At 46.4% G+C, this 24,944-nt stretch overlaps 1 protein-coding gene across 1 annotated transcript; it reads left to right on the forward strand.

Moving 5' to 3' along the window:
• Window positions 1-5,594: 5,594 nt before the first annotated feature.
• On the forward strand, window positions 5,595-24,722 carry LOC308620872 (uncharacterized protein; the record flags this gene model as incomplete). The annotated part of the gene is made up of 4 exons (XM_081240759.1): window positions 5,595-5,643; window positions 9,750-9,829; window positions 14,660-14,719; window positions 24,552-24,722. 4 exons carry the CDS (start codon window positions 5,595-5,597, stop codon window positions 24,720-24,722), a joined length of 360 nt encoding a protein of 119 aa, XP_081096885.1.
• Window positions 24,723-24,944: the final 222 nt, after the last annotated feature.

Raw genomic sequence — 24,944 nt, forward strand, 5'->3', positions numbered from 1 at the left:
ATAAAATGAATAAATAAATTAAATAAATATTTTAAAAAATAAAGTAAAATATACTTCTATGCAAAAATGTGAGTTTATTTGCAGATATGAACACTTGTCTGGAGAGAAGCTATTAGAATTTCAAAGAGGGGTATACACACGAAAAGTACTTAAGAAAGGTTCTACAGGCATGTCCCTGACGTGGAACAGGAAAAGGATTTTAAAACACGTTTCACCTTCACAAAGATGAATAGTAACTAACATGCAATACGTGACTGTACAGGAGCATTTGTACAGTATAGAAATGCACGTCTTCCTCGGTGCAGTTCAGAAGCTCTTTATCGATGGGTGACCATCAGGAGGGAAGAGGCCCCTGCTGTGTTGATGGCTCAGCCTGATGCCCTAGGAGCCCCCTCCTCACCTGCTCAGCCCTGAGACCCACTTTGCAGGACTCAGTGAACCGAGCAGTAATCAAAGGACGGAAGCGTTGAAGGCCTACTCTAAAGAACGCCCCCCCCAAGTAATAATGAGTCCTCCCCTACCCTGGGGAGGAAGCTCACCCAGGGGACATTACAGGGGTCTGCTGGACAGGTCAATCCATTGTTTCCTGCACCTGGATACAAAATTTTCTATGTAACTTCTTCAAGGAGGAAGAGCTGCCTCTACCTGGGGGTGACCTGCCTCCCATCTTGTGGTCCAGCTCTTGCGAGTTCCTGGGGTGACATCGTGTGGCTGCAGGAAGAACAGCACAGCGTCCATCCCCGCCTGAGCACAGATGCGGTATTTACACCCATGTTACATGTGGGACAGCCTTGTTCTTACAAAGCGTTTGTATATGGGAAAACCAGCCTCCACTGGCATCCTTAATTTTACCTGTCAACACTGCCACCCAGGAGATGGGCTGAGTAGAGACATCTGAAAGGACCAGAACCAATATCTTTGTTATCACAGCAGCATCCTTCCTACGTGGACCACGTGGCAAAATTCTGTGGTAAGCACCTTAATCCATTATTTCAGCCAATACTCCGAATCTCCCATAGAGTCTTACACAGACAAGAAAACTGAAGGCCAGAAATAGCCCCTGGCCAGGCACTCCCTGTGGACAAGGAAGATGAGGGTCCAGGCCGCTCTAAAGCAGGAGAAGAGGTTGCAAAGTTGACATCAAACAGGAACAATCCAGTGCACGAGCTCAATGTCAGAGCCCAAGGCCAGGCTCTGAGTGAGTTGCTGCCTTTTCTCAGAAGGCAGGAAAACATCCAATCACTAAGGAAGACAGCAAGGGAGAAAGAGAAAAAGAACAAAACTATGAAACAGTCCAAAAACAATGAACAAGATGACAAGAGTAAGTCCCTACCTATCAATGATTACTTTAAATGTAAATGGATTAAATTCTCAAACCAAGAGACATGCAGAGGCTAATGAAGGAAAAGACAAGTCAGTCTAATTTAAAACATAAGCTTGGAGACAAAAGTCATTTCCTACAGATGGCTGAACTATACACCAAATCAACATATGGCAAAATCATTTGAATAGGACTCAGAGATGAAATGATAAAACTATAGAGAAGGTTGAAAAGGGAGACATGGAGACCTTAGACAAAACTTGACCATCAGAGATCATTATAGACAGAACCAATGAAACAGAAAAGCATGGAGCAGGACAGAGATGGCTGGAAACTGAACAGCTGACATTAAAATAATAATAATAATAAGGCTTTAGAGGTTCACAGCGTAGGTGAAGAGGCAAAGGTACCACATCCCAAGAGACAGGTAAACACATGTGTGAGGTGGGGGGCAGTGAGGACCCAGCCACAGTGCAAGTGGTAACGGCCGCAGGAAGGGGAACTGACATGTGTTCTTTAAATGTAAGAATCGCTATGACCTGAAGGAAAATCTCCAAGTGTAGCCCCAAAGAGTATAACATGTTCCCCAGGGGAAAATGGATACAAAATGCTCATGAATAAGACATATGGTGATTCCGCTTTAGACTTCCAAAGGTTTTCTGAATGTTGAACAACAGCAATTCCCAGTGCCTGTGCCATGGGTGGGGGGCTGTGGACACCTGACCGACTCCAGCCCTCCTTCAGAAACATCCTAAACCCAAAGGTACTCGAGCAATATCTTCAAAAACCTGGTGAAAGCAAAGTGTGACCCAAGAACAGTACATGTGGACACAACATCATTCAAGTACAAGAAAACACACAAACAGTCCAAAACAGGATAGATATCCAGATCTACAGCACCCAGGCCCCTTGACAAAACCATAACAAGATCCATTCCATTGGGATTGACTCACATCAAAGAAGAGTGATAGGAGAGGCACTGGTGGGAACCCAGTAAGACGGGGATTAATACTGAGTAATTTACAAATGATGATCACAGCAGAGACCATCCACAGACGCCTTGAGCGAAAAGCTATAAACTGCACAATCTTCTTCCTCCCCAGTCTAATTCTTCTCGTATCTTCCAAGAGAGCGAGGAGATTAGCCATGAAAGTTGATATCATAAAGTGCTATTGAAAATTGTTTCTCCTTTACTTGGTCTGCATTATTCCCATCCTGTCTCCCTGATAAAGGGGGGCTGGACCCCCTCCTGATTTTCCCTTCTTCCCCAAGACAGGACACACAGAGACGCACTTGAAAGGTATCCATGCATGCGTGTATGTCCTAGAAACACACGGTGTGTCTTTTGATGTTTTTATTTCAGATTCACATGCAAGTTGTGCTAAAGATTTTATTTCATTCTTTTCACTTGCTGAATATTATATTGTGAAAATTCAGCCACGCTTCTTTGTATAAACCCAGTTCATCTTCCCTCTGGTCCCTAGTTTGCCAGCCTAAGCCTGTACCCACCTCACTGACTGTCTTCGTTGTGGACACCGGCAGTGACCCCACTTGACTCTCTCCAGGAGCCGGGGCCCCGAGCATCCGCCTGTGAGGTCCTGGCTCTCAATGCCTGCCTAGGACGGCCGTGTTTCCTTCACCTGTAAAGGGGACTTGGAGCCACTACACGTCTCGGGGATCTGTTGTGAGCATCAATGAGGCACTTCTCAAGGACACTTAGAGCATCCCCGACACATAAGAAATGTCACCTGTATGACCTGCCTGCATTATTGTCCCGGATTTGTAAGGCTCTCGGGTGCCACGTCCCCACTGTCTCTGGCTTCCTCGCCTGCCCCGCCCTGACCCAGCCCTGCCTCTCAGGGCCCAGGCTCCACATCTGGGAGGCTGACTCTCCTTCCATTGTGATCCCTGGGACGTTATGCTTCCATATCATTTCAGAATTGCTTGTTCAGCTCCTCACAGCGCCTGCGGGGAGTTGTTAGAATTGGCCGTGTAGGTCAGTGTGGGGAGAAGGGCATCCTGTCCATCACGACGTTGAACCAATGCAGGTGCTCACAGTGGCCAGTAGTTTAGTCGAGGACAAGCCTTGCTGGGGGCGATCCTGAAAGCCGACACTTGTTCTTCTGCATGGGCTGCTCACCACAAGCGAATCCCTGTCCTGAATATTCTCACTTGGAAGCCTCTCTACAAGCCTGCAATTTTCCTTGCTCAGATAAATCAGTTAACATTTTACCATCTTTAAAAAAAATGCTCCTTTGCTCTCATTGTTATTTGGTTCCAGGTGATAGAGGAGTGAAATCCCACGTGATCCCCCCACCAAGTCCCATGGGACGCTCACAGCCAGCGTGACCAGGAAGCGCCTTTCTGTCCCTCTTCCTTTTTGCCTCTGCTTCTAGTAAATTCTCAGTCTGGAGCCTGCGGACCATGGATGGACATCAGGTCTGATATGGAGGCTTTAAACTTCTATGCAGGGACTTCCCTGGCATCCAGTGGGAAAGAATCTTCCTTCCAATGCAGGGGACGTGGGTTCAATCCCTGGTCGGGGAACTAAGATCCCACGTGCCACAGGCCAACTAAGCCTGCACGTCATAACTACTGAGGTGGCCTGCCTCAACCAGAGAGTCATCGTGCCGCAAACTACAGAGCCCACGCGCTCTGGAACCCGCACGCCACAATTAGAGAGAAGCCCTCACGCCGCAACCAAAGATCCCACGTGATGCAACTAAGACCCAATGCAGCCAAATAAATAAATACATAAAATGAATAAATAAATTAAACAAATATTTAAAAAAATAAAATAAAATATACTTCTATGCAAAAATGTGAGCTTATGTGCAGATATGAACACTTGTCTGGAGTGAAGCTATTAGAATTTCAAAGAGGGGTATATGCACCGAAAGTACTTAAGAAAAGGTCTACAGGGGTGGTCCCCGATGTGGAACCGGAAACGAATTTTAAAACACGTTTCACCTTCACAAAGATGAATAGTAACTAACATGCAATACGTGACTGTACAAGAGCATTTGTACAGTATAGAAATGCACGTCTTCCTGGGTGTAGCTCAGAAGCTGTTTATCGATGGGTGACCATCAGGAGGGAAGAGGCCCCTGCTGTGTTGATGGCTCAGCCTGATGCCCTAGGAGTCCCCTCCTCACCTGCTCAGGCCTGAGACCCACTTTGCAGGACTCAGTGAACCGAGCAGTAATCAAAGGACGGAAGCGATTGAAGGCCTAATCTAAAGAACACCCCCCCCCCAAGTAATAATAAGTCCTCCCCTACCCTGGGGAGGGAGCTCACCCAGGGAACGTTATAGGGGTCCGCTGGACAGGTCAATCCATTGTTTCCTGCACCTGGATACAAAATTTCCTATGTAACTTCTTCAAGGAGGAAGAGCTGCCTCTGCCTGGGGGTGAGCTGCCTCCCATCCTGCGGTCCAGGACTTGGGAGGTCCTGGGGCGACATCGTGTGGCCGCAGGCAGAACAGCACAGCGTCCGTCCCCGCCTGAGCACAGATATGGTATTTACACCCATGTTACATGTGGGACAGCCTTGTAATAAAAAGCGTTTGTCTATGGGAAACCCAGCCTCCACTGGCATCCTGAATTCTACCTGTCAACACTGCCACCAGGAGGTGGGCTGAGTAGAGACGTCTGAAAGAGTTAGAACCAATATCTTTGTTATCCCAGCAGCAGCCTTTGTACGTGGACCACGTGGCAAAATTCTTAATCCGTTATTTCGGCAAATACTCCAAATCTCCCATAGAGTCTTACACAGATGAGATACCTGATGGCCAGAAAGAGCCCCTGGACAGGCATTCCCCGTGGACAAGGAAGGTGAGGGTCCAGGCCCCTCTAAGGCAGGAGAAGCAGCTGCAGAGATGCCATCAAATGGGAACGATCCAGGCCACAAACTCAATGTCAGTTCCCAAGGCCAGGCTCTCAGTGAGTGGCTGCCTTCTCTGTGCTTCTGCACCGTCGCCATGAAAAGGGGAACACGTGCTGGACCGGTCGTCTTCACTGGGAACAACATTCCACAAACGGAACTTACAGCAATGTAGGGGAAGGACAGTGAACAGAGGGAGTTAGAAAATGCGAGGCAGAGAGACCTCCTGCGGAGGTGGCCCAACAGGAACCAGGAGGCACCGTGTGCCCAGCATGTCACCTGGCCCTGGCCGGTATATAAAGGCCCCTGACCCAGAAGCCCCCACACCTGAGCATCTGCCCTCTCTTTCCACCTGCTCCTCTGACCTACTTCACCCTCCACCCACCAGAACATGGGCTGCTGTGGCCGTTCCAGGGGCTGTGGCTCCAGCTGTGGGAGCTGTGGCTATATTTGGCTCTTGTGCTATATTTGAATTAGAAATAGCAACGTGAATTCATGATGTGCATTATCTCTAAAACATGGTATTTTATTCCACTGAAAGATCTAGGAAAATGCCAACCCAGTAGATATGAGCACTCCAGCACCGAGACTGCTCTGGTGAAATGCCATTTCTTGTGTCTTAATGGGACCTGGGATTTCTGGAGACATGGGACTGGAAATGAACAAGATGAATCTGGAACATCTTGTCATCCCAGAAAGCAAGGAAGGTAACAAAGACAACTCGGACATGCCAAAGGTTGAGGCATCAGACTTGAAGAGACTCCCAGGAAACAAGCTGGGGACAATGTGACACCACTTTTTCCAAAGGACGGTTACACATCAAATACATTTAAATCTATTAGTCCATAATCATACACAAATAATAATAACACAAATAACATGCAAAATGCATAAGCTCTTAGAACTATACGATGCTTCATCTAAGCTGCATAGTAAGCAGAAATCAAAAACCAATACTAGATTCACAAAAGATAAAGAGACATGAATCGAGGCACACCACTACAGGAAAACATCAAATCACAAAGAAAGACAGCAAGGGAGAGAGAGAAAAACAACAACAACAACAACTATAAAACAGCCAGAAAACAATTAACAAGATGACAAGAGTAAGTCCCTACCTATCAATAATTACTGGAAATGTAAGTGGATTAAATTCTCAAACCAAAAGACATGCAGGGGCTATTGAAGGAGTACACAAGTCAGTCTAATTTAAAACATAAGCCAGGGGACAAAAGTCATTTGCTACAGATGGTTGAATTATACACCAAATTAAAATATGGCAAAATCATTTGAATAGGACTCAGAGATGAAATGATAAAACTATAGAGAAGGTTGAAAAGGGAGACATGGAGACCTTAGACAAAACTTGACCATCAGAGATCATTATAGACAGAACCAATGAAACAGAAAAGCATGGAGCAGGATAGAGATGGCTGGAAACTGGATAGCTGACATTAAAATAATAATAATAATAATAAGGCTTTAGAGGCTCACAGCGTAGGTGAAGAGGCAAAGGTACCACATCCCCAGAGACAGGTAAACACATGTGTGAGGTGGGGGGCAGTGAGGACCCAGCCACAGTGCAAGTGGTAACGGCCGCAGGAAGGGGAACTGACATGTGTTCTTTAAATGTAAGAATCGCTATGACCTGAAGGAAAATCTCCAAGTGTAGCCCCAAAGAGTATAACATGTTCCCCAGGGGGAGATGCATACAATTTGCTCATGAATAAGACATATGGTGATTCCGCTTTAAAATTCCAAAGATTGTTTCAGTGTTGAACAACAGCAATTCCCAGTCCCCGTGCCATGGGTGGGGGGCTGTGGACACCTGACCGACTCCAGCCCTCCTTCAGAAACATCCTAAACCCAAAGGTACTCGAGCAATATCTTCAAAAACCTGATGAAAACAAAGTCTGACCCAAAAACAGTGCACGTGGACACAACATCATTCAAGTACAAGAAAATAGGCAAACAGTCCCAAACAGAACAGAAGTCCAGAACTACAGCACCCCAAGCCCCTTGACAAAGCCATAACAAGATCCATTCCATCGGGATTGACTCACATCAAAGAAGAGTGATAGGAGAGGCACTGGTGGGAACCCAGTAAGACGGGGATTAATATTGAGTAATTTACAAATGATGATCACAGCAGAGACCATCCACAGACGCCTTGAGTGGAAAGCTGTAAACTGCACAATCTTCTTCCTCCCCAGTCTAATTCTTCTCGTATCTTCCAAGGGAGGGAGGAGATTAACCATGAAAGTTGATATCACAAAGTCCTTTTGAAAGTTGTTTCTCCTTTACTTGGTCTGCATTATTCCCATCCTGTCTCCCTGTTAAGGAGGGGCTGCTCCCCATTCTGATTTTTGCTTCTTCCCCAAGAAAGAACCCACACTGATGCACTTCAAAGGTACCCATGCCTGCGTGTATGTCCTGGAAACACACGGTGTGTCTTTTGATGTTTTTATTTTAGATTCATATGCATGTTGTGCTACAGATTTTATTTAATTCCTTTCACTTGCTGAATATTATATTGTGAACATTCTGCCACGTGTCACTGTATAAACCCAGTTCATCTTCCCCTGGTCCGTAGTTTGCCAGCTTACGCCTGTACCCACCTCACTGACTGTCTTGGTTGTGGACACCGGCAATGACCCCACTTGCCTCTCCAGGAGCCAGGGCCCTGAGAGCATCCACCTGTGAGGTTCTGGCTCTCAGTGCCTGCCTAGGACGGCCATGTTTCCATCACCTGTAAAGGGGCCTTGGAGCCACTACCCGTCTCGCGGATCTGTTGTGAGCATCAATGAGGCACTTCTCAAGGACACTTAGAGCATCCCCGACACATAAGAAATGTCACCTGTATGACCTGCCTGCATTATTGTCCCGGATTTGTAAGGCTCTCGGGTGCCGCGTCCCCACTGTCTCTGGCTTCCTCGCCTGCCCCGCCCTGACCCAGCCCTGCCTCTCAGGGCCCAGGCTCCACATCTGGGAGGCTGACTCTCCTTCCATTGTGATCCCTGGGACGTTATGCTTCCATATCATTTCAGAATTGCTTGTTCAGCTCCTCACAGCGCCTGCGGGGAGTTGTTAGAATTGGCCGTGTAGGTCAGTGTGGGGAGAAGGGCATCCTGTCCATCACGACGTTGAACCAATGCAGGTGTTCTCAGTGGACCGTAGTTTACTCGAGGACAAGCCTTGCTGGGGGTGATCCTGGAAGCCGACACATGCTCTTCTGCATGGGCTGCTCACCGCAAGCGAATCCCTGTTCTGAATATTCTCACTTGGAAGCCTCTCTACAAGCCTGCAATTTTCCTTGCTCAGCTAAGTCAGTTAGCATTTTACCATCTTCAAAAAAAATGCTCCTTTGCTCTCATTGTTCTTTGGTTCCAGGTGATAGAGGAGTGAAAACCCACGTGATCCCCCCACCAAGACCCATGGGATGCCCACAGCCAATGTGACCGGGAAGCGCTTTTCTGTGCCTCTTCCTTTTTGCCTCTGCTTCTAGTAAATTCTCAATCTGGAGACTGCGGACAATGGATGGACATCAGGTCTGATATGCAGTCTTTAAACTTCTATGCAGGGACTTCCCTGGCGGTCCAGTGGTAAAGAATCTTCCTTCCAATGCGAGGGATGCGGGTTCAATCCCTGGTCGGGGACCTAATATCCCACATGCCACAGGGCAACTAAGCCCGCACCTCACAAATACTGAGGTGGCATGCCTCAACCAGAGAGCCTGCGTCCCGCAAACTACAGAACCCACACGCTCTGGAGCCCACACGCCACAATTAGAGAGAAGCTCGCACGCCGCAACCAAAGATCCCACATGATGTAACTAAGACCCGATGCAGCCAAATAAATAAATACATAAAATGAATAAATAAATTAAATAAATATTTAAAAAAATAAAATAAAATATACTTCTATGCAAAAATGTGAGCTTATGTGCAGATATGAACACTTGTCTGGAGAGAAGCTATTAGAATTTCAAAGAGGGGTATACACACCAAAAGTACTTAAGAAAGGTTCTACAGGCATGTCCCTGACGTGGAACAGGAAAAGGATTTTAAAACACGTTTCACCTTCACAAAGATGAATAGTAACTAACATGCAATACGTGACTGTACAGGAGCATTTGTACAGTATAGAAATGCACGTCTTCCTGGGTGCAGCTCAGAAGCTGTTTATCGATGGATGACCGTCAGGAGGGAAGAGGCCCCTGCTGTGTTGATGGCTTAGCCTGATGCCCTAGGAGTCCCCTCCTCACCTGCTCAGGCCTGAGACCCACTTTGCAGGACTCAGTGAACCGAGCAGTAATCAAAGGACGGAAGCGATCGAAGGCCTACTCTAAAGAACGACCCCCCCCCAAGTAATAATAAGTCCTCCCCTACCCTGGGGAGGGAGCTTGCCAAGGGGACGTTATAGGGGTCTGCTGGACAGGTCAATCCATTGTTTCCTGCACCTGGATACAAAATTTTCTATGTAACTTCTTCAAGGAGGAAGAGCTGCCTCTGCCTGGGGGTGAGCTGCCTCCCATCTTGTGGTCCAGCTCTTGGGAGTTCCTGGGGTGACATCGTGTGGCTGCAGGAAGAACAGCACAGCGTCCATCCCCGCCTGAGCACAGATGCGGTATTTACACCCATGTTACATGTGGGACAGCCTTGTTCTTACAAAGCATTTGTATATGGGAAAACCAGCCTCCACTGGCATCCTTAATTTTACCTGTCAACACTGCCACCCAGGAGATGGGCTGAGTAGAGACGTCTGAAAGGGCTAGAACCAATATCTTTGTTACCACAGCAGCAGCCTTCCTACATGGACCACGTGGCAAAATTCTGGGGTAAGCACCTTAATCCATTATTGCAGCCAGTACTCCGAATCTCCCATAGAGTCTTACACAGATGAGAAACCTGAAGGCCAGAAATAGCCGCTGGCCAGGCACTCCCTGTGGACAAGGAAGATGAGGGTCCAGGCCGCTCTAAAGCAGGAGAAGAGGTTGCAAAGATGACATCAAACAGGAACAATCCAGTGCACGAGCTCAATGTCAGAGCCCAAGGCCAGGCTCTGAGTGAGTTGCTGCCTTTTCTCAGAAGGCAGGAAAACATCCAGTCACTAAGGAAGACAGCAAGGGAGAAAGAGAAAAAGAACAAAACTATAAAACAGCCCAAAAACAATGAACAAGATGACAAGAGTAAGTCCCTACCTATCAATGATTACTTTAAAGGTAAATGGATTAAATTCTCAAACCAAGAGACATGCAGAGGCTAATGAAGGAAAAGACAAGTCAGTCTAATTTAAAAGATAAGCCTGGAGACAAAAGTCATTTCCTACAGATGGTTGAATTATACACCAAATTAAAATATGGCAAAATCATTTGAATAGGACTCAGAGATGAAATGATAAAACTATAGAGAAGGTTGAAAAGGGAGACATGGAAACCTTAGACAAAACTTGACCATCAGAGATCATTATAGACAGAACCAATGAAACAGAAAAGCATGGAGCAGGACAGAGATGGCTAGAAACTGGATAGCTGACATTAAAAAAATAATAATAATAAGGCTTTAGAGGTTCACAGCGTAGGTGAAGAGGCAAAGGTACCACATCCCCAGAGACAGGTAAACACATGTGTGAGGTGGGGGGCAGTGAGGACCCAGCCACAGTGCAAGTGGTAACGGCCGCAGGAAGGGGAACTGACATGTGTTCTTTAAATATAAGAATCGCTATGACCTGAAGGAAAATCTCCAAGTGTAGCCCCAAAGAGTATAACCTGTTCCCCAGGGGAAAATGGATACAAAATGCTCATGAATAAGACATATGGTGATTCCGCTTTAGACTTCCAAAGGTTTTCTGAATGTTGAACAACAGCAATTCCTAGTGCCTGTGCCATGGGTGGGGGGCTGTGGACACCTGACCGACTCCAGCCCTCCTTCAGAAACATCCTAAACCCAAAGGTACACGAGCAATATCTTCAAAAACCTAGTGAAAGCAAAGTCTGACCCAAGAACAGTACATGTGGACACAACATCATTCAAGTGCAAGAAAATAGGCAAACAGTCCCAAACAGAACAGAAGTCCAGAACTGCAGCACCCAGGCCCCTTGACAAAACCATAACAAGATCCATTCCATCGGGATTGACTCACATCAAAGAAGAGTGATAGGAGAGGCACTGGTGGGAACCCAGTAAGACGGGGATTAATACTGAGTAATTTACAAATGATGATCACAGCAGAGACCATCCACAGACGCCTTGAGTGGAAAGCTGTAAACTGCACAATCTTCTTCCTCCCCAGTCTAATTCTTCTTCTATCTTCCAAGGGAGCGAGGAGATTAGCCATGAAAGTTGATATCACAAAGTGCTTTTGAAAATTGTTTCTCCTTTACTTGGTCTGCATTATTCCCATCCTGTCTCCCTGTTAAGGAGGGGCTGCTCCCCATTCTGATTTTCGCTTCTTCCCCAAGAAAGAACCCACACTGATGCACTTCAAAGATACCCATGCCTGCGTGTATGTCCTAGAAACACACGGTGTGTCTTTTGATGTTTTTATTTCAGATTCACATGCAAGTTGTGCTAAAGATTTTATTTCATTCTTTTCACTTGCTGAATATTATATTGTGAAAATTCAGCCACGCTTCTTTGTATAAACCCAGTTCATCTTCCCTCTGGTCCCTAGTTTGCCAGCCTAAGCCTGTACCCACCTCACTGACTGTCTTCGTTGTGGACACCAGCAGTGACCCCACTTGACTCTCTCCAGGAGCCGGGGCCCCGAGCATCCGGCTGTGAGGTCCTGGCTCTCAATGCCTGCCTAGGACGGCCGTGTTTCCTTCACCTGTAAAGGGGACTTGGAGCCACTACACGTCTCGGGGATCTGTTGTGAGCATCAATGAGGCACTTCTCAAGGACACTTAGAGCATCCCCGACACATAAGAAATGTCACCTGTATGACCTGCCTGCATTATTGTCCCGGATTTGTAAGGCTCTCGGGTGCCGCGTCCCCACTGTCTCTGGCCTCCTCGCCTGCCCCGCCCTGACCCAGCCCTGCCTCTCAGGACCCAGGCTCCACATCTGGGAGGCCGACTCTCCTTCCATTGTGATCCCTGGGACTTTATCCTTCCATATCATTTCAGAATTGCTTGTTCAGCTCCTCACAGCGCCTGCGGGGAGTTGTTAGAATTGGCCGTGCAGGTCAGTGTGCGGAGAAGGGCATCCTGTCCATCACGACGTTGAACCAATGCAGGTGCTCACAGTTGCCAGTAGTTTACTCGAGGACAAGCCTTGCTGGGGGCGATCCTGAAAGCCGACACTTGTTCTTCTGCATGGGCTGCTCACCACAAGCGAATCCCTGTCCTGAATATTCTCACTTGGAAGCCTCTCTACAAGCCTGCAATTTTCCTTGCTCAGATAAATCAGTGAGCATTTTACCATCTTAAAAAAAAAATGCTCCTTTGCTCTCATTGTTATTTGGTTCCAGGTGACAGAGGAGTGAAAACCCACATGATCCCCCCACCAAGTCCCATGGGACGCTCACAGCCAACGTGACCAGGAAGCGCCTTTCTGTCCCTCTTCCTTTTTGCCTCTGCTTCTAGTAAATTCTCAGTCTGGAGCCTGCGGACCATGGATGGACATCAGGTCTGATATGGAGGCTTTAAACTTCTATGCAGGGACTTCCCTGGCATCCAGTGGGAAAGAATCTTCCTTCCAATGCAGGGGACGTGGGTTCAATCCCTGGTCATAGAACTAAGATCCCACATGCCACAGGGCAACTAAGCCCGCACGTCACAACTACAGAGGTGGCCTGCCACAACCAGAGAGTCATCGTGCCGCAAACTACAGAGCCCAGGCGCTCTGGAACCCGCACACCACAATCAGAGAGAAGCCGGCACGCCGCAACCAAAGATCCCACATGATGCAACTAAGACCCAATGCAGCCAAATAAATAAATACATAAAATGAATAAATAAATTAAACAAATATTTAAAAAATAAAATAAAATATTCTTCTATGCAAAAATGTGAGCTTATGTGCAGATATCAACACTTGACTGGAGAGAAGCTATTAGAATTTCAAAGAGGGGTATATGCACCGAAAGTACTTAAGAATGGGTCTACAAGCGTGGTCACCGACGTGGAACAGGAAAAGAATTTTAAAACACGTTTCACTTTCACAAAGATGAAAAGTAACTAATGTGCAATACGTGACTGTACAGGAGCATTTGTACAGTATAGAAATGCACGTCTTCCTGGGTGTAGCTCAGAAGCTGTTTATCGATGGGTGACCATCAGGAGGGAAGAGGCCCCTGCTGTGTTGATGGCTTAGCCTGATGCCCTAGGAGTCCCCTCCTCACCTGCTCAGGCCTGAGAACCACTTTGCAGGACTCAGTGAACCGAGCAGTAATCAAAGGACGGAAGCGATTGAAGGCCTAATCTAAAGAACACACCCCCCAAGTAATAATAAGTCCTCCCCTACCCTGGGGAGGGAGCTCACCCAGGGAACGTTATAGGGGTCCGCTGGACAGGTCAATCCATTGTTTCCTACACATGGATACAAAATTTCCTATGTAACTTCTTCAAGGAGGAAGAGCTGCCTCTGCCTGGGGGTGAGCTGCCTCCCATCCTGCGGTCCAGGACTTGGGAGGTCCTGGGGCGACATCGTGTGGCCGCAGGCAGAACAGCACAGCGTCCGTCCCCGCCTGAGCACAGATGCGGTATTTACACCCATGTTACATGTGGGACAGCCTTGTAATAAAAAGCGTTTGTCTATGGGAAACCCAGCCTCCACTGGCATCCTGAATTCTACCTGTCAACACTGCCACCAGGAGGTGGGCTGAGTAGAGACGTCTGAAAGAGTTAGAACCAATATCTTTGTTATCCCAGCAGCAGCCTTCGTACGTGGACCACGTGGCAAAATTCTTAATCCGTTATTTCGGCAAATACTCCAAATCTCCCATAGAGTCTTACACAGATGAGATACCTGATGGCCAGAAAGAGCCCCTGGACAGGCATTCCCCGTGGACAAGGAAGGTGAGGGTCCAGGCCCCTCTAAGGCAGGAGAAGCAGCTGCAGAGATGACATCAAATGGGAACGATCCAGGCCACAAACTCAATGTCAGTTCCCAAGGCCAGGCTCTCAGTGAGTGGCTGCCTTCTCTGTGCTTCTGCACCGTCGCCATGAAAAGGGGACCACGTGCTGGACCGGTCGTCTTCACTGGGAACAACATTCCACAAACGGAACTTACAGCAATGTAGAGGAAGGACAGTGAACAGAGGGAGTTAGAAAATGCGAGGCAGAGAGACCTCCTGCGGAGGTGGCCCAACAGGAACCAGGAGGCACCGTGTGCCCTGCATGTCACCTGGCCCTGGCCGGTATATAAAGGCCCCTGACCCAGAAGCCCCCACACCTGAGCATCTGCCCTCTCTTTCCACCTGCTCCTCTGACCTACTTCACCCTCCACCCACCAGAACATGGGCTGCTGTGGCCGTTCCAGGGGCTGTGGCTCCAGCTGTGGGAGCTGTGGCTATATTTGGCTCTTGTGCTATATTTGAATTAGAAATAGCAACGTGAATTCATGATGCGCATTATCTCTAAAACATGGTATTTTATTCCACTGAAAGACCTAGGAAAAAGCCAACCCAGTAGATATGAGCACTCCAGCACCGAGACTGCTCTGGTGAAATGCCATTTCTTGTGTCTTAATGGGACCTGGGATTTCTGGAGACATGGGACTGGAAATGAACAAGATGAATCTGGAACATCTTGTCATCCCAGAAAGCAAGGAAGGTAACAAAGACAACTCGGACATGCCAAAAGTTGAGACATCAGACTCGAAGAGACTCCCAGGAAACAAGCTGGGGACAATGTGACACCACTTTTTCCAAAGGACTGTTACACATCAAATACATTTAAATCTATGAGTCCATAATCATACACAAATAATAATAACACAAATAACTTGCAAAATGCATAAGCTCTTACAACTATAAGATGTTTCATCTAAGCTGCGTAGTAAGCAGAAATCAAAAACCAATACTAGATTCACAAAAGATAAAGAGACATGAATCGAGGCACACCACTACAGGAAAACATCAAATCACAAAGAAAGACAGCAAGGGAGAGAGAGAAAAACAACAACAACAACAACTATAAAACAGCCAGAAAACAATTAACAAGATGACAAGAGTAAGTCCCTACCTATCAATAATTACTGGAAATGTAAGTGGATTAAATTCTCAAACCAAAAGACGTGCAGGGGCTATTGAAGGAGTACACAAGTCACTCTAATTTAAAACATAAGCCAGGGGACAAAAGTCATTTCCTACAGATGGTTGAATTATACACCAAATTAACATATGGCAAAATCATTTGAATAGAACTCAGAGATGAAATGATAAACTACAGAAAAGGTTGAAAAGGGAGACATGGAGACCTTAGACAAAACTTGACCATCAGAGATCATTATAGACAGAATCAATGAAACAGAAAAGCATGGAGCAGGACAGAGATGGCTAGAAACTGGATAGCTGACATTAAAATAATAATAATAATAATAAGGCTTTAGAGGCTCACAGCGTAGGTGAAGAGGCAAAGGTACCACATCCCCAGAGACAGGGAAACACATGTGTGAGGTGGGGGGCAGTGAGGACCCAGCCACAGTGCAAGTGGTAACGGCCGCAGGAAGGGGAACTGACATGTGTTCTTTAAATGTAAGAATCGCTATGACCTGAAGGAAAATCTCCAAGTGTAGCCCCAAAGAGTATAACCTGTTCCCCAGGGGAAAATGGATACAAAATGCTCATGAATAAGACATATGGTGATTCCGCTTTAGACTTCCAAAGGTTTTCTGAATGTTGAACAACAGCAATTCCTAGTGCCTGTGCCATGGGTGGGGGGCTGTGGACACCTGACCGAATCCAGCCCTCCTTCAGAAACATTCTAAACCCAAAGGTACACGAGCAATATCTTCAAAAACCTAGTGAAAGCAAAGTCTGACCCAAGAACAGTACATGTGGACACAACATCATTCAAGTGCAAGAAAATAGGCAAACAGTCCCAAACAGAACAGAAGTCCAGAACTACAGCACCCCAAGCCCCTTGACAAAGCCATAACAAGATCCATTCCATCGGGATTGACTCACATCAAAGAAGAGTGATAGGAGAGGCACTGGTGGGAACCCAGTAAGACGGGGATTAATACTGAGTAATTTACAAATGATGATCACAGCAGAGACCATCCACAGACGCCTTGAGTGGAAAGCTGTAAACTGCACAATCTTCTTCCTCCCCAGTCTAATTCTTCTCGTATCTTTCAAGGGAGCGAGGAGATTAGCCATGAAAGTTGATATCAAAAAGTGCTTTTGAAAGTTGTTTCTCCTTTACTTGGTCTGCATTATTCCCATCCTGTCTCCCTGATAAGGAGGGGCTTGTCCTCCTTCTGATTTTCCCTTCTTCTCCAACAAAGAACCCACACAGACGCACTTGAAAGATACCCATGCCTGCGTGTATGTCCTAGGAACACACCGTGTGGCTTTTGATGTTTTTATTTTAGATTCACATGCATGTTGTGCTACAGATTTTATTTAATTCCTTTCATTTGCTGAATATTATATTGTGAAAATTCAGCCACATTTCTTTGTGTAAACCCAGTTCATCTTCTCTCTGGTCTGTAGTTTGCCAGTATAAGCCTGTACCCATCTCACTGACTGTCTTGGTTGTGGACACCGGCAATGACCCCACTTGCCTCTCCAGGAGCCAGGGCCCTGAGAGCATCCGCCTGTGAGGTTCTGGCTCTGAGTGCCTGCCTAGGACGGCAGTGTTTCCATCACCTGTAAAGGGGGCTTGGATCCAGTACACATCTCGGGGATCTGTTGTGAGCATCAATGAGGCACTTCTCAAGGACACTTAGAGCATCCCCGACACATAAGAAATGTCACCTGTATGACCTGCCTGCATTATTGTCCCGGATTTGTAAGGCTCTCGGGTGCCGCGTCCCCACTGTCTCTGGCCTCCTCGCCTGCCCCGCCCTGACTCAGCCCTGCCTCTCAGGGCCCAGGCTCCACATCTGGGAGGCCAACTCTCCTTCCATTGTGATCCCTGGGACTTTATCCTTCCATATCATTACAGAATTGCTTGTTCAGCTCCTCACAGCGCCTGCGGGGAGTTGTTAGAATTGGCCGTGTAGGTCAGTGTGGGGAGAAGGTCATCCTGTCCATCACGACGTTGAACCAATGCAGGTGCTCACAGTGGCCAGTAGTTTAGTCGAGCACAAGCCTTGCTGGGGGCGATCCTGGTAGCTGACACTTGTTCTTCTGCATGGGCTGCTCACCGCAAGCGAATCCCTGTCCTGAATATTCTCACTTGGAAGCCTCTCTACAAGCCTGCAATTTTCCTTGCTCAGATAAATCAGTTAGCATTTTACCATCTTCAAAAAAAATGCTCCTTTGCTCTCATTGTTATTTGGTTCCAGGTGATAGAGGAGTGAAAACCCACATGATCCCCCCACCAAGTCCCATGGGACGCCCACAGCCAACCTGACCGGGAAGAGCCTTCCTGTCCCTCTTCCTTTTTGCCTCTGCTTCTAGTAAATTCTCAGTCTGGAGCCTGCGGACCATGGATGGACATCAGGTCTGATATGTAGTCTTTAAACTTCTATGCCACATCGTGTGTTGATGTGCATATATGTATAATTGTCTGAAGAGAAGCGTATTAGAATTTCAAAGAGGGGTATATGAAGCCAAAGTACTTAAGAATGGGTCTACAAGCGTGTTCCCCAAAGTGGAGCATGAAAAGGATTTTAAAACACGTTTCACCTTCACAAAGATGAATAGTAACTAACATGCAATACGTGACTGTACAGGAGCATTTGTACAGTATACAAATGCATGTCTTCCTGGGTGTAGCTCAGAAGCTGTTTATCGATGGGTGACCGTCAGGAGGAAAGAGGCCCCTGCTGTGCTGATGGCTTAGTCTGATGCCCTAGGAGTGCCCTCCTCACCTGCTCAGCCCTGAGAACCACTTTGCAGGACTCAGTGAACCAAGCAGTAATCAAAGGACGGAAGCGATTGAAGGCCTAATCTAAAGAACACCCCCCCTCAAGTAATAATAAGTCCTCCCCTACCCTGGGGAGGGAGCTCACCCAGGGAACGTTATAGGGGTCTGCTGGACAGGTCAATCCGTTGTTTCATGCACCTGGATACAAACTTTTCTATGTAACTTCTTCAAGGAGGAAGAGCTGCCTCTGCCTGAGTGTGAGCTGCCTCCCATCCTGTGGTCCAGCTCTTGGGAGGTCCTGGGGCGACATCGTGTGGCCGCAGGAAGAACAACACAGCCTCTGTTCCTGCCTGAGCACAGATGCGGTATTTACACCCATGTTACATGTGGGACAGCCTTGCTCTTAAAAAGCGTTTGTCTATGGGAAACCCAGCCTCCACTGGCATCCTGAATTTTACCTGTCCACCCTGCCACTCTAACCCTAGACACAGAGTGTCTGAGTGGGTTTTTTTTAAGACTCAACTATATGATGCTTGCTGTAGGGACTCATTTCCGATTCAAGGACACACATAACCTGAAAATAAAGGGAAAGAAAAAGATACTCCATGCAAATGAATAGGGGTAGATATACTTATATCAGAGAAAATAGATTTTTTTGTCAAAAACTGTATCAAGAGAGGCTTCCCTGGTGACGCAGTGGTTAAGAATCCGCCTGCCAATGCAGGGGACATGGGTTCGAGCCCTGGTCCAGGAAGATCCCACATGCTGCAGAGCAACTAATCCTGTGTGCCACAACTACTGAGCCCATGCACCTAGAGTCCGTGCTTCACCACAAGAGAAGACACCGCGATGAGAAGCCCACGCACCACAACAAAGAGTAGCCCCTGCTCGCTGCAACTAGAGAAAGCCCGTGTACAGCAACCAAGACCCAATGCAGCCAAAAATAAATAAATGAATTAATTTTAAAGAAAAGACACAAAAAAACTGTAACCAGAGACAAAAAGGTTATTATATAATGGCAAAAGGGTGAATTTATCAAGAGGATATAACAATTGTAAATACAGATGCACCCAACATCAGAGCACCTAAATATATTAAGGAAATATTAACAAATCTGAAGTCAGAAACAGACAGAAATGCAATAATGTTAATGAAATTCTATGCCCCACTTTCAGCAATGGATAGATCATCCACACAGAAAATCAATAACAAAACATTGGACTTGAATTACACACTATATCAGATGAACTTAATAGATATCTATAGAACTTTTCATCCACAGAAGCAGAATACACATTTTTCTGAAGTGCATGTGGAACATTCTCCAGGGTAGATCATATGTTGGGTCACAATAAAAGCCTCTACAAATTTAAGATAGAAATCATATCAAGTACCTATTCTGACCACAACAATATGAAACTCACAATCAATAACAGGAAAATGGAAAAATTCGCAAGTCTGTGGAAATTAAATAAGACACTTCTGAACAACCAGTGGGTCAAAGAAAAAATCAACAGGGAAATCAAACAATATCTTGGAACAAACAAAAATGGAAACACAACACAGCAAAACTTCTGGGATGCAGCAAAAGCAGTTCTAAGAGAGCAATTGCTATGGTTTGAATGTTCACACCCTCCCCAACCCCCAGGGTCCTTTACTGAAATCCTAGCATCCAGTGTGATGGTATCTGGCAGTGGGGTCTTTGGAATGTGCTTAGGTTATGAGAGTAGGGCACTCATGAATGGGATTAGCTTTCTCATAAAGAGACCCCACAGAACACCCTCACCCCTTTCATCGTGTGAGGACACAGCAAGAAGGTGTCACCTATGAACCAGGAAGTGGGCCCTCACCACCACCACACCAAATCCTCCAGCACTGTGATCTTGGATGTCCCAGTCTCCATAACTGTGAGAAATAAATTTCTGTTGTGTATAAGCCACCCAGTCAGTAGTATTTTGTTAGAGCAGCCCAAATGGCCTGAGACAAAGCTTATAGCAATAAACTCCTAAATATATTAAGCAAAATATATTTTCCTATGTTAGGAAAAAGAAAGATCTCAAGTAAACAACCTTTACATCTCAAGGAACTAGAAAAAGAAGAACAAACAAAGCCCAAAGTTGGCAAAAGGAAAAAAATAACAAAGATCAGAGTAGAAATAAATGAAATGGAGGCTAGAAAGCAACAGAAAAGATCAACCGGACCAAGAGTTAGGCTTTGGAAAAGAAACAGAATTGACAAATATTTAGTGATATTAACCAAGAAAAAAATAGAGAAGACTCAAATAAAATCAGGGCCATTACAACAGATACCACAGAAATAAACAGATCATAAGAGACTACTATAAACAATCATACACCTATGTCGACTGAAGAAACATGCACAATGTGAGAGTTGTGAGTTAAGTTTTATTTGGTGCAAAATGAGGACTATAGCTCAGGAGACAGGCTCTCAGTAGCTCCGAGGAACTCTCCTAAGAAATAGGGGGAGAGGTCAGTATATAGGCGATTTTTGTGAAGGGGGTACATGCAATCAAGCACACATTTTGGCAGAAGTTTGCTGCTAGTTGTGAGGATCAGATGTCTCAGTTAATGATTTTAGTGCTTTTCTAGATAGGAGAAGATGCAAGAAATTGGGCTTGTAAGATCTTCTCCTGAAAAATATCTAACTCTCTGAAGGCCTGTTCTGCCAGTTTTTCCCAGAGCACAGAGGGCCTCATTCTCGATCTCCACCCTAAACTCCTTTCAGGGGGTGTTGAAGGTCAGTGACTACAGTGGCCAATGACTTCAGTCTTGTAGAACCAGATGGGGAGTGACAATTTTTAGTTGGCACCAACAAATTGGAAAACTCCAATGTGTATTTTTTCAATACCACCAAACAAGTCTTTAGTTCTTAGTGGTCACTGACTGGGTATCCCACAGATTTAACTCAATTTCATTCTGACACTATCTATCTGGAGTTAGTGTCAGATCCCAGAGGCTAAGGGCTCAGTCCTACCAACTGCCCACTTTCAACTTCAGACCAATATCAAGTCCAGGTTGTCACCTGTGCTTCTAACTGATTGATTATAGAGCAGGAGTTCAGCAGACCTCTCCTTGGGGTTGATTAATTTGCTACAGCAGCTCACAGAGTTCAGAGAAACATGTTACTTACTAGATTACTGATCTCTCATAAAAGGGTATAACTCAGGAACAGCCAGATGGAAGAGATGCACAGGGCAAGGCGGGTGAAGGGGTGCATAGCTTCCATGCCCTCTCCAGGTGCCCACTCTCCCTGAATCTCCCTGTGTTCATCAACCTGGAAACTCACTAACCCTCGCTGTTGAAGAGTTTTTATAGACCTTCGTCCGCAGCTCCCCGCTCCCCCTTCCCAGAGGTCAGCGGGTGGGCCTGCAAGTTCCCTCTGATCACTAGACTTTCTGATGACTAATCCCAGCCTGAGGCTCTCCAGGGGTCCCAAACACTCCCATCACTCAGGAGATCCCAAGGGTTTCAGGGGCTCTGTGCCAGGAACCAGGGACAGAGACCAGATGAACATGGCAATGGGGGTGGTAAAAGTCAGACCCCAAATGCCTGTCAACAGCAGGACCCGCGGGGGCTGGCATCACGGAAGGAAAACCCAGAGCCTACTGCGTCCTGGCTCCGTCCCTAGCTGCCCCTCCTCTCAGGAGTGGCTCCCCCACCTCTGAAATTCCTTCAAGAGCTGAGACACAGGGCCCCGTGCTCCCTCCCCATCCACCCCTCTGCCCTGCCCAGATGGTCCAGGTTTGATCCTGCGGGTCTCCTTACCCCAGGGGCGAGGAAGGGTTGTCGGCTCCTGGAAGTATTCACTGGCCAGCTGACCATTGCTAAAATGATTCCCCACCCAGACAGCTCACCTGCCCGGCGATGCACTTTATACCCCATGCCGGTCAGGTCTCTGTAGGTCCAGCTGCTGAAGCAATTGGATGAGCGTGTAGGGAACGAACTCCTGCCTCACACTCACCAAATGCAAATTGAGTTTGAGATCCATCATAGAACTAAACGTAGAAACAAAAACTAACGCTCCTATAAGGAAAGCTAGACTTCTTCAGAGGGGTCAGAAGAAGGCACTAACCCTCAAAGATAAAAGTGTTAAATTGGATCATGAAAGTAAAAAACATTTCCCTGTCAAAGGATGCTATTAAGATATCAAGACAATGACGAAGCAAACCAAATACTAGGAGAAAATTGATAGATAAATAGATGATAGATAGATAATAGATAGATAATAGGTAAATGGATAATAGATGATAGATAGATGATAGATAATAGATAGCTAGATAGCTATAGATATATATACACACACAGTTTATTTAGCTGGAATTTATGAAGAATTTCAATAAATTAATCACAAAAAAAGCAAAGCAAAAAAAAAAAAAAACCCACAATAAAAATGGACCCCAAAATTGAACATTTTTCCAAGAAAGTATATAAATGGCCAATAAACACGTGAAATGGTGCTCAACAGCCCTAGTCACCAGAGAAACACAAATCAAGGCGAACATGAGACATCATTACACACCACGAGAATGCCGAAGATTTTTTAAACCTGTAAATATTAGGGAAGACGGGGAACCACTGGTGCTCTCAGGCATGGCCGGCAAGGATGAAAATGGTGTGAGCATCATGGAAACTGTCAGTTTCTTATAAAGTTAAACCTCCCCCCGCCTACGCCCCAGCAAGCCCACTCCTACGTGTATAAGCAAAAGAAACAAGACACGTGTTCACAAAAGACTCCTATATAGATATATGTGTATGTGTGTAAACATATGTAATTGAATCACTTTGCTGTACACCTGAAACTAACACAACATTGTACATGAGTTATACGTCAATAAAATAATAATAATGAAAGAATGTCTGTAGAAGTTTTATTCATTGCAGCCCAAAGCTGAAAACAATCCAGATATCTGGGAACAAGAGAATGAATGGGGTCCCACTGGAGCACATTTTCACCTGGAACACTACTTGGCGATTTTAAATGTATACACATCACTGATACACAGGGTAAGATGTTGAGTGAAAGAAGCCAGGATATATGCTTCACAGTCCCATTTATGTGCCTCCAACAACAGGAAAAACCAGTCAGAAGAAAGGGAGGCTGTGGGGCTGGGGATTGGCTGGAAGCGGGGGAAAGTGGACCCCCTGGATGACAGAAACAGTCTATCACGACCAGGGTGGCGGCTACATCAGAGCACGCTGAGCACAACTGGTGGGCTCGCATATTCAAAATATGTGTGTTTCATTGGATGTAACTTTCACCTCAATAAAAAAATTAAAAGCGACTTTCTAGGAAACGAGGGTCCATTAGAGAGGATGGCTAACCAAAGGGTGGCCGATCCACTCAAACTATTTTCACAGCCTTCAGAGATGGTAAATGTGAATTATGTCAGTTGACTTGTGGAGTTTTTATAAAAACTGACTGAATAGGGCTTCCCTGGTGGCGCAGTGGTTGAGAGTCTGCCTGCCGATGCAGGGGACACGGGTTCGTGTCCCGGTCCAGGAAGATCCCACATGCCGCGGAGCGGCTGGACCCGTGAGCCATGGTCGCTGAGCCTGCGCGTCCAGAGCCTGTGCTCCACAACGGGAGAGGCCACAACAGTGAGAGGCCCGCGTACCGCAAAACAAACAAACAAACAAAAAAAACTGAATAAACTAAAAAGCATAGGAAGAGTAATAGGAATTTGTGAAGCCGGGTCCCATGAAGAGAAAGAATACTGGGTCTAATTCCTGTTTCGGGGGTGGTTAGCCAAGAGCAGGGGGGCAGGAAATGAGAAAAGGGGAAAAAGTCAGGACACCCTGAAAGCGAAGTGCTTCAAATCTTGCTTTTGAAATTCAACAAAATATTGAGACTGGTGGTTTGGATGCAGGAACTATAAGTAGTCTTATTTTTCTGCTCAATACTTTTATTTACAGAAATGACACCAATTGATTTTTAAGTAGAGAAATATAAACATTAGAGCCGGGGACAGAGGATGTTTATCAATGAGCAGAAACTGGAAAGCCAAAGATGGTGACTCACTGCCCACGGGTGACTGGATCTCAGGGGCTCCCTGAGCAGGGAGCTCAGGCTCTGTTTAAGAAGAGAAATACCTTGAGGAAGAGGCTGCCTTTAGAAACCAGAGAAGCAGAACTCAGCTTGAGCTATTGGGAGCTCATGGGACAGCAAAGAGTTTAAAAATAACACTTGTGCATTTGAAATAAGTAAACACATAAGAGGAAGTCATCATGTGTTGAGTGTAAACACTGGCAGGTATACAGAGGCTCCTGGGTCAGGAGGCTCCACACCTGAACACCTGCCCTCTCTCCCCACCTGCCCCTCTGACCTACTCCACCCTCCACCCACCAGAACATGGGCTGTTGTGGCTCCAGCTGCTGTCTCCCCATCTGCTGCTGCAAGCCCATGTGCTGCTGTGTGCCAGCCTGTTCCTGCTCCAGCTGTGCCAAAGGGGGCTGTGGCTCACGTGGCGGCTCCCAGTCCAGCTGCTGTGTCCCCATTTGCTGCCAGTGCAGGATCTGATATGCTGACCACAGACCTCAGGTGGTTCCAGCCAATCCAGCCTCCCTGGCCATGAGTGGTGACACATCCCATACCCCCAGTGCACACTTCTCAGTCCATCCTCTCCAGGACTGATGCAGCCTGAATCTTCAGGACCAGAGATCCTGATGGAGAAGGGGGTCCCCCTCATACTTTCTGAGCCATCTGAGGATTCACTGCCACACGCATAACTCAGAAGAATCT

This window comes from Mesoplodon bidens (assembly GCF_964165515.1).
Source record: "Mesoplodon bidens genome assembly, chromosome: 7".
In the NCBI taxonomy this organism is placed as follows: Eukaryota; Metazoa; Chordata; class Mammalia; order Artiodactyla; family Ziphiidae; genus Mesoplodon; species Mesoplodon bidens.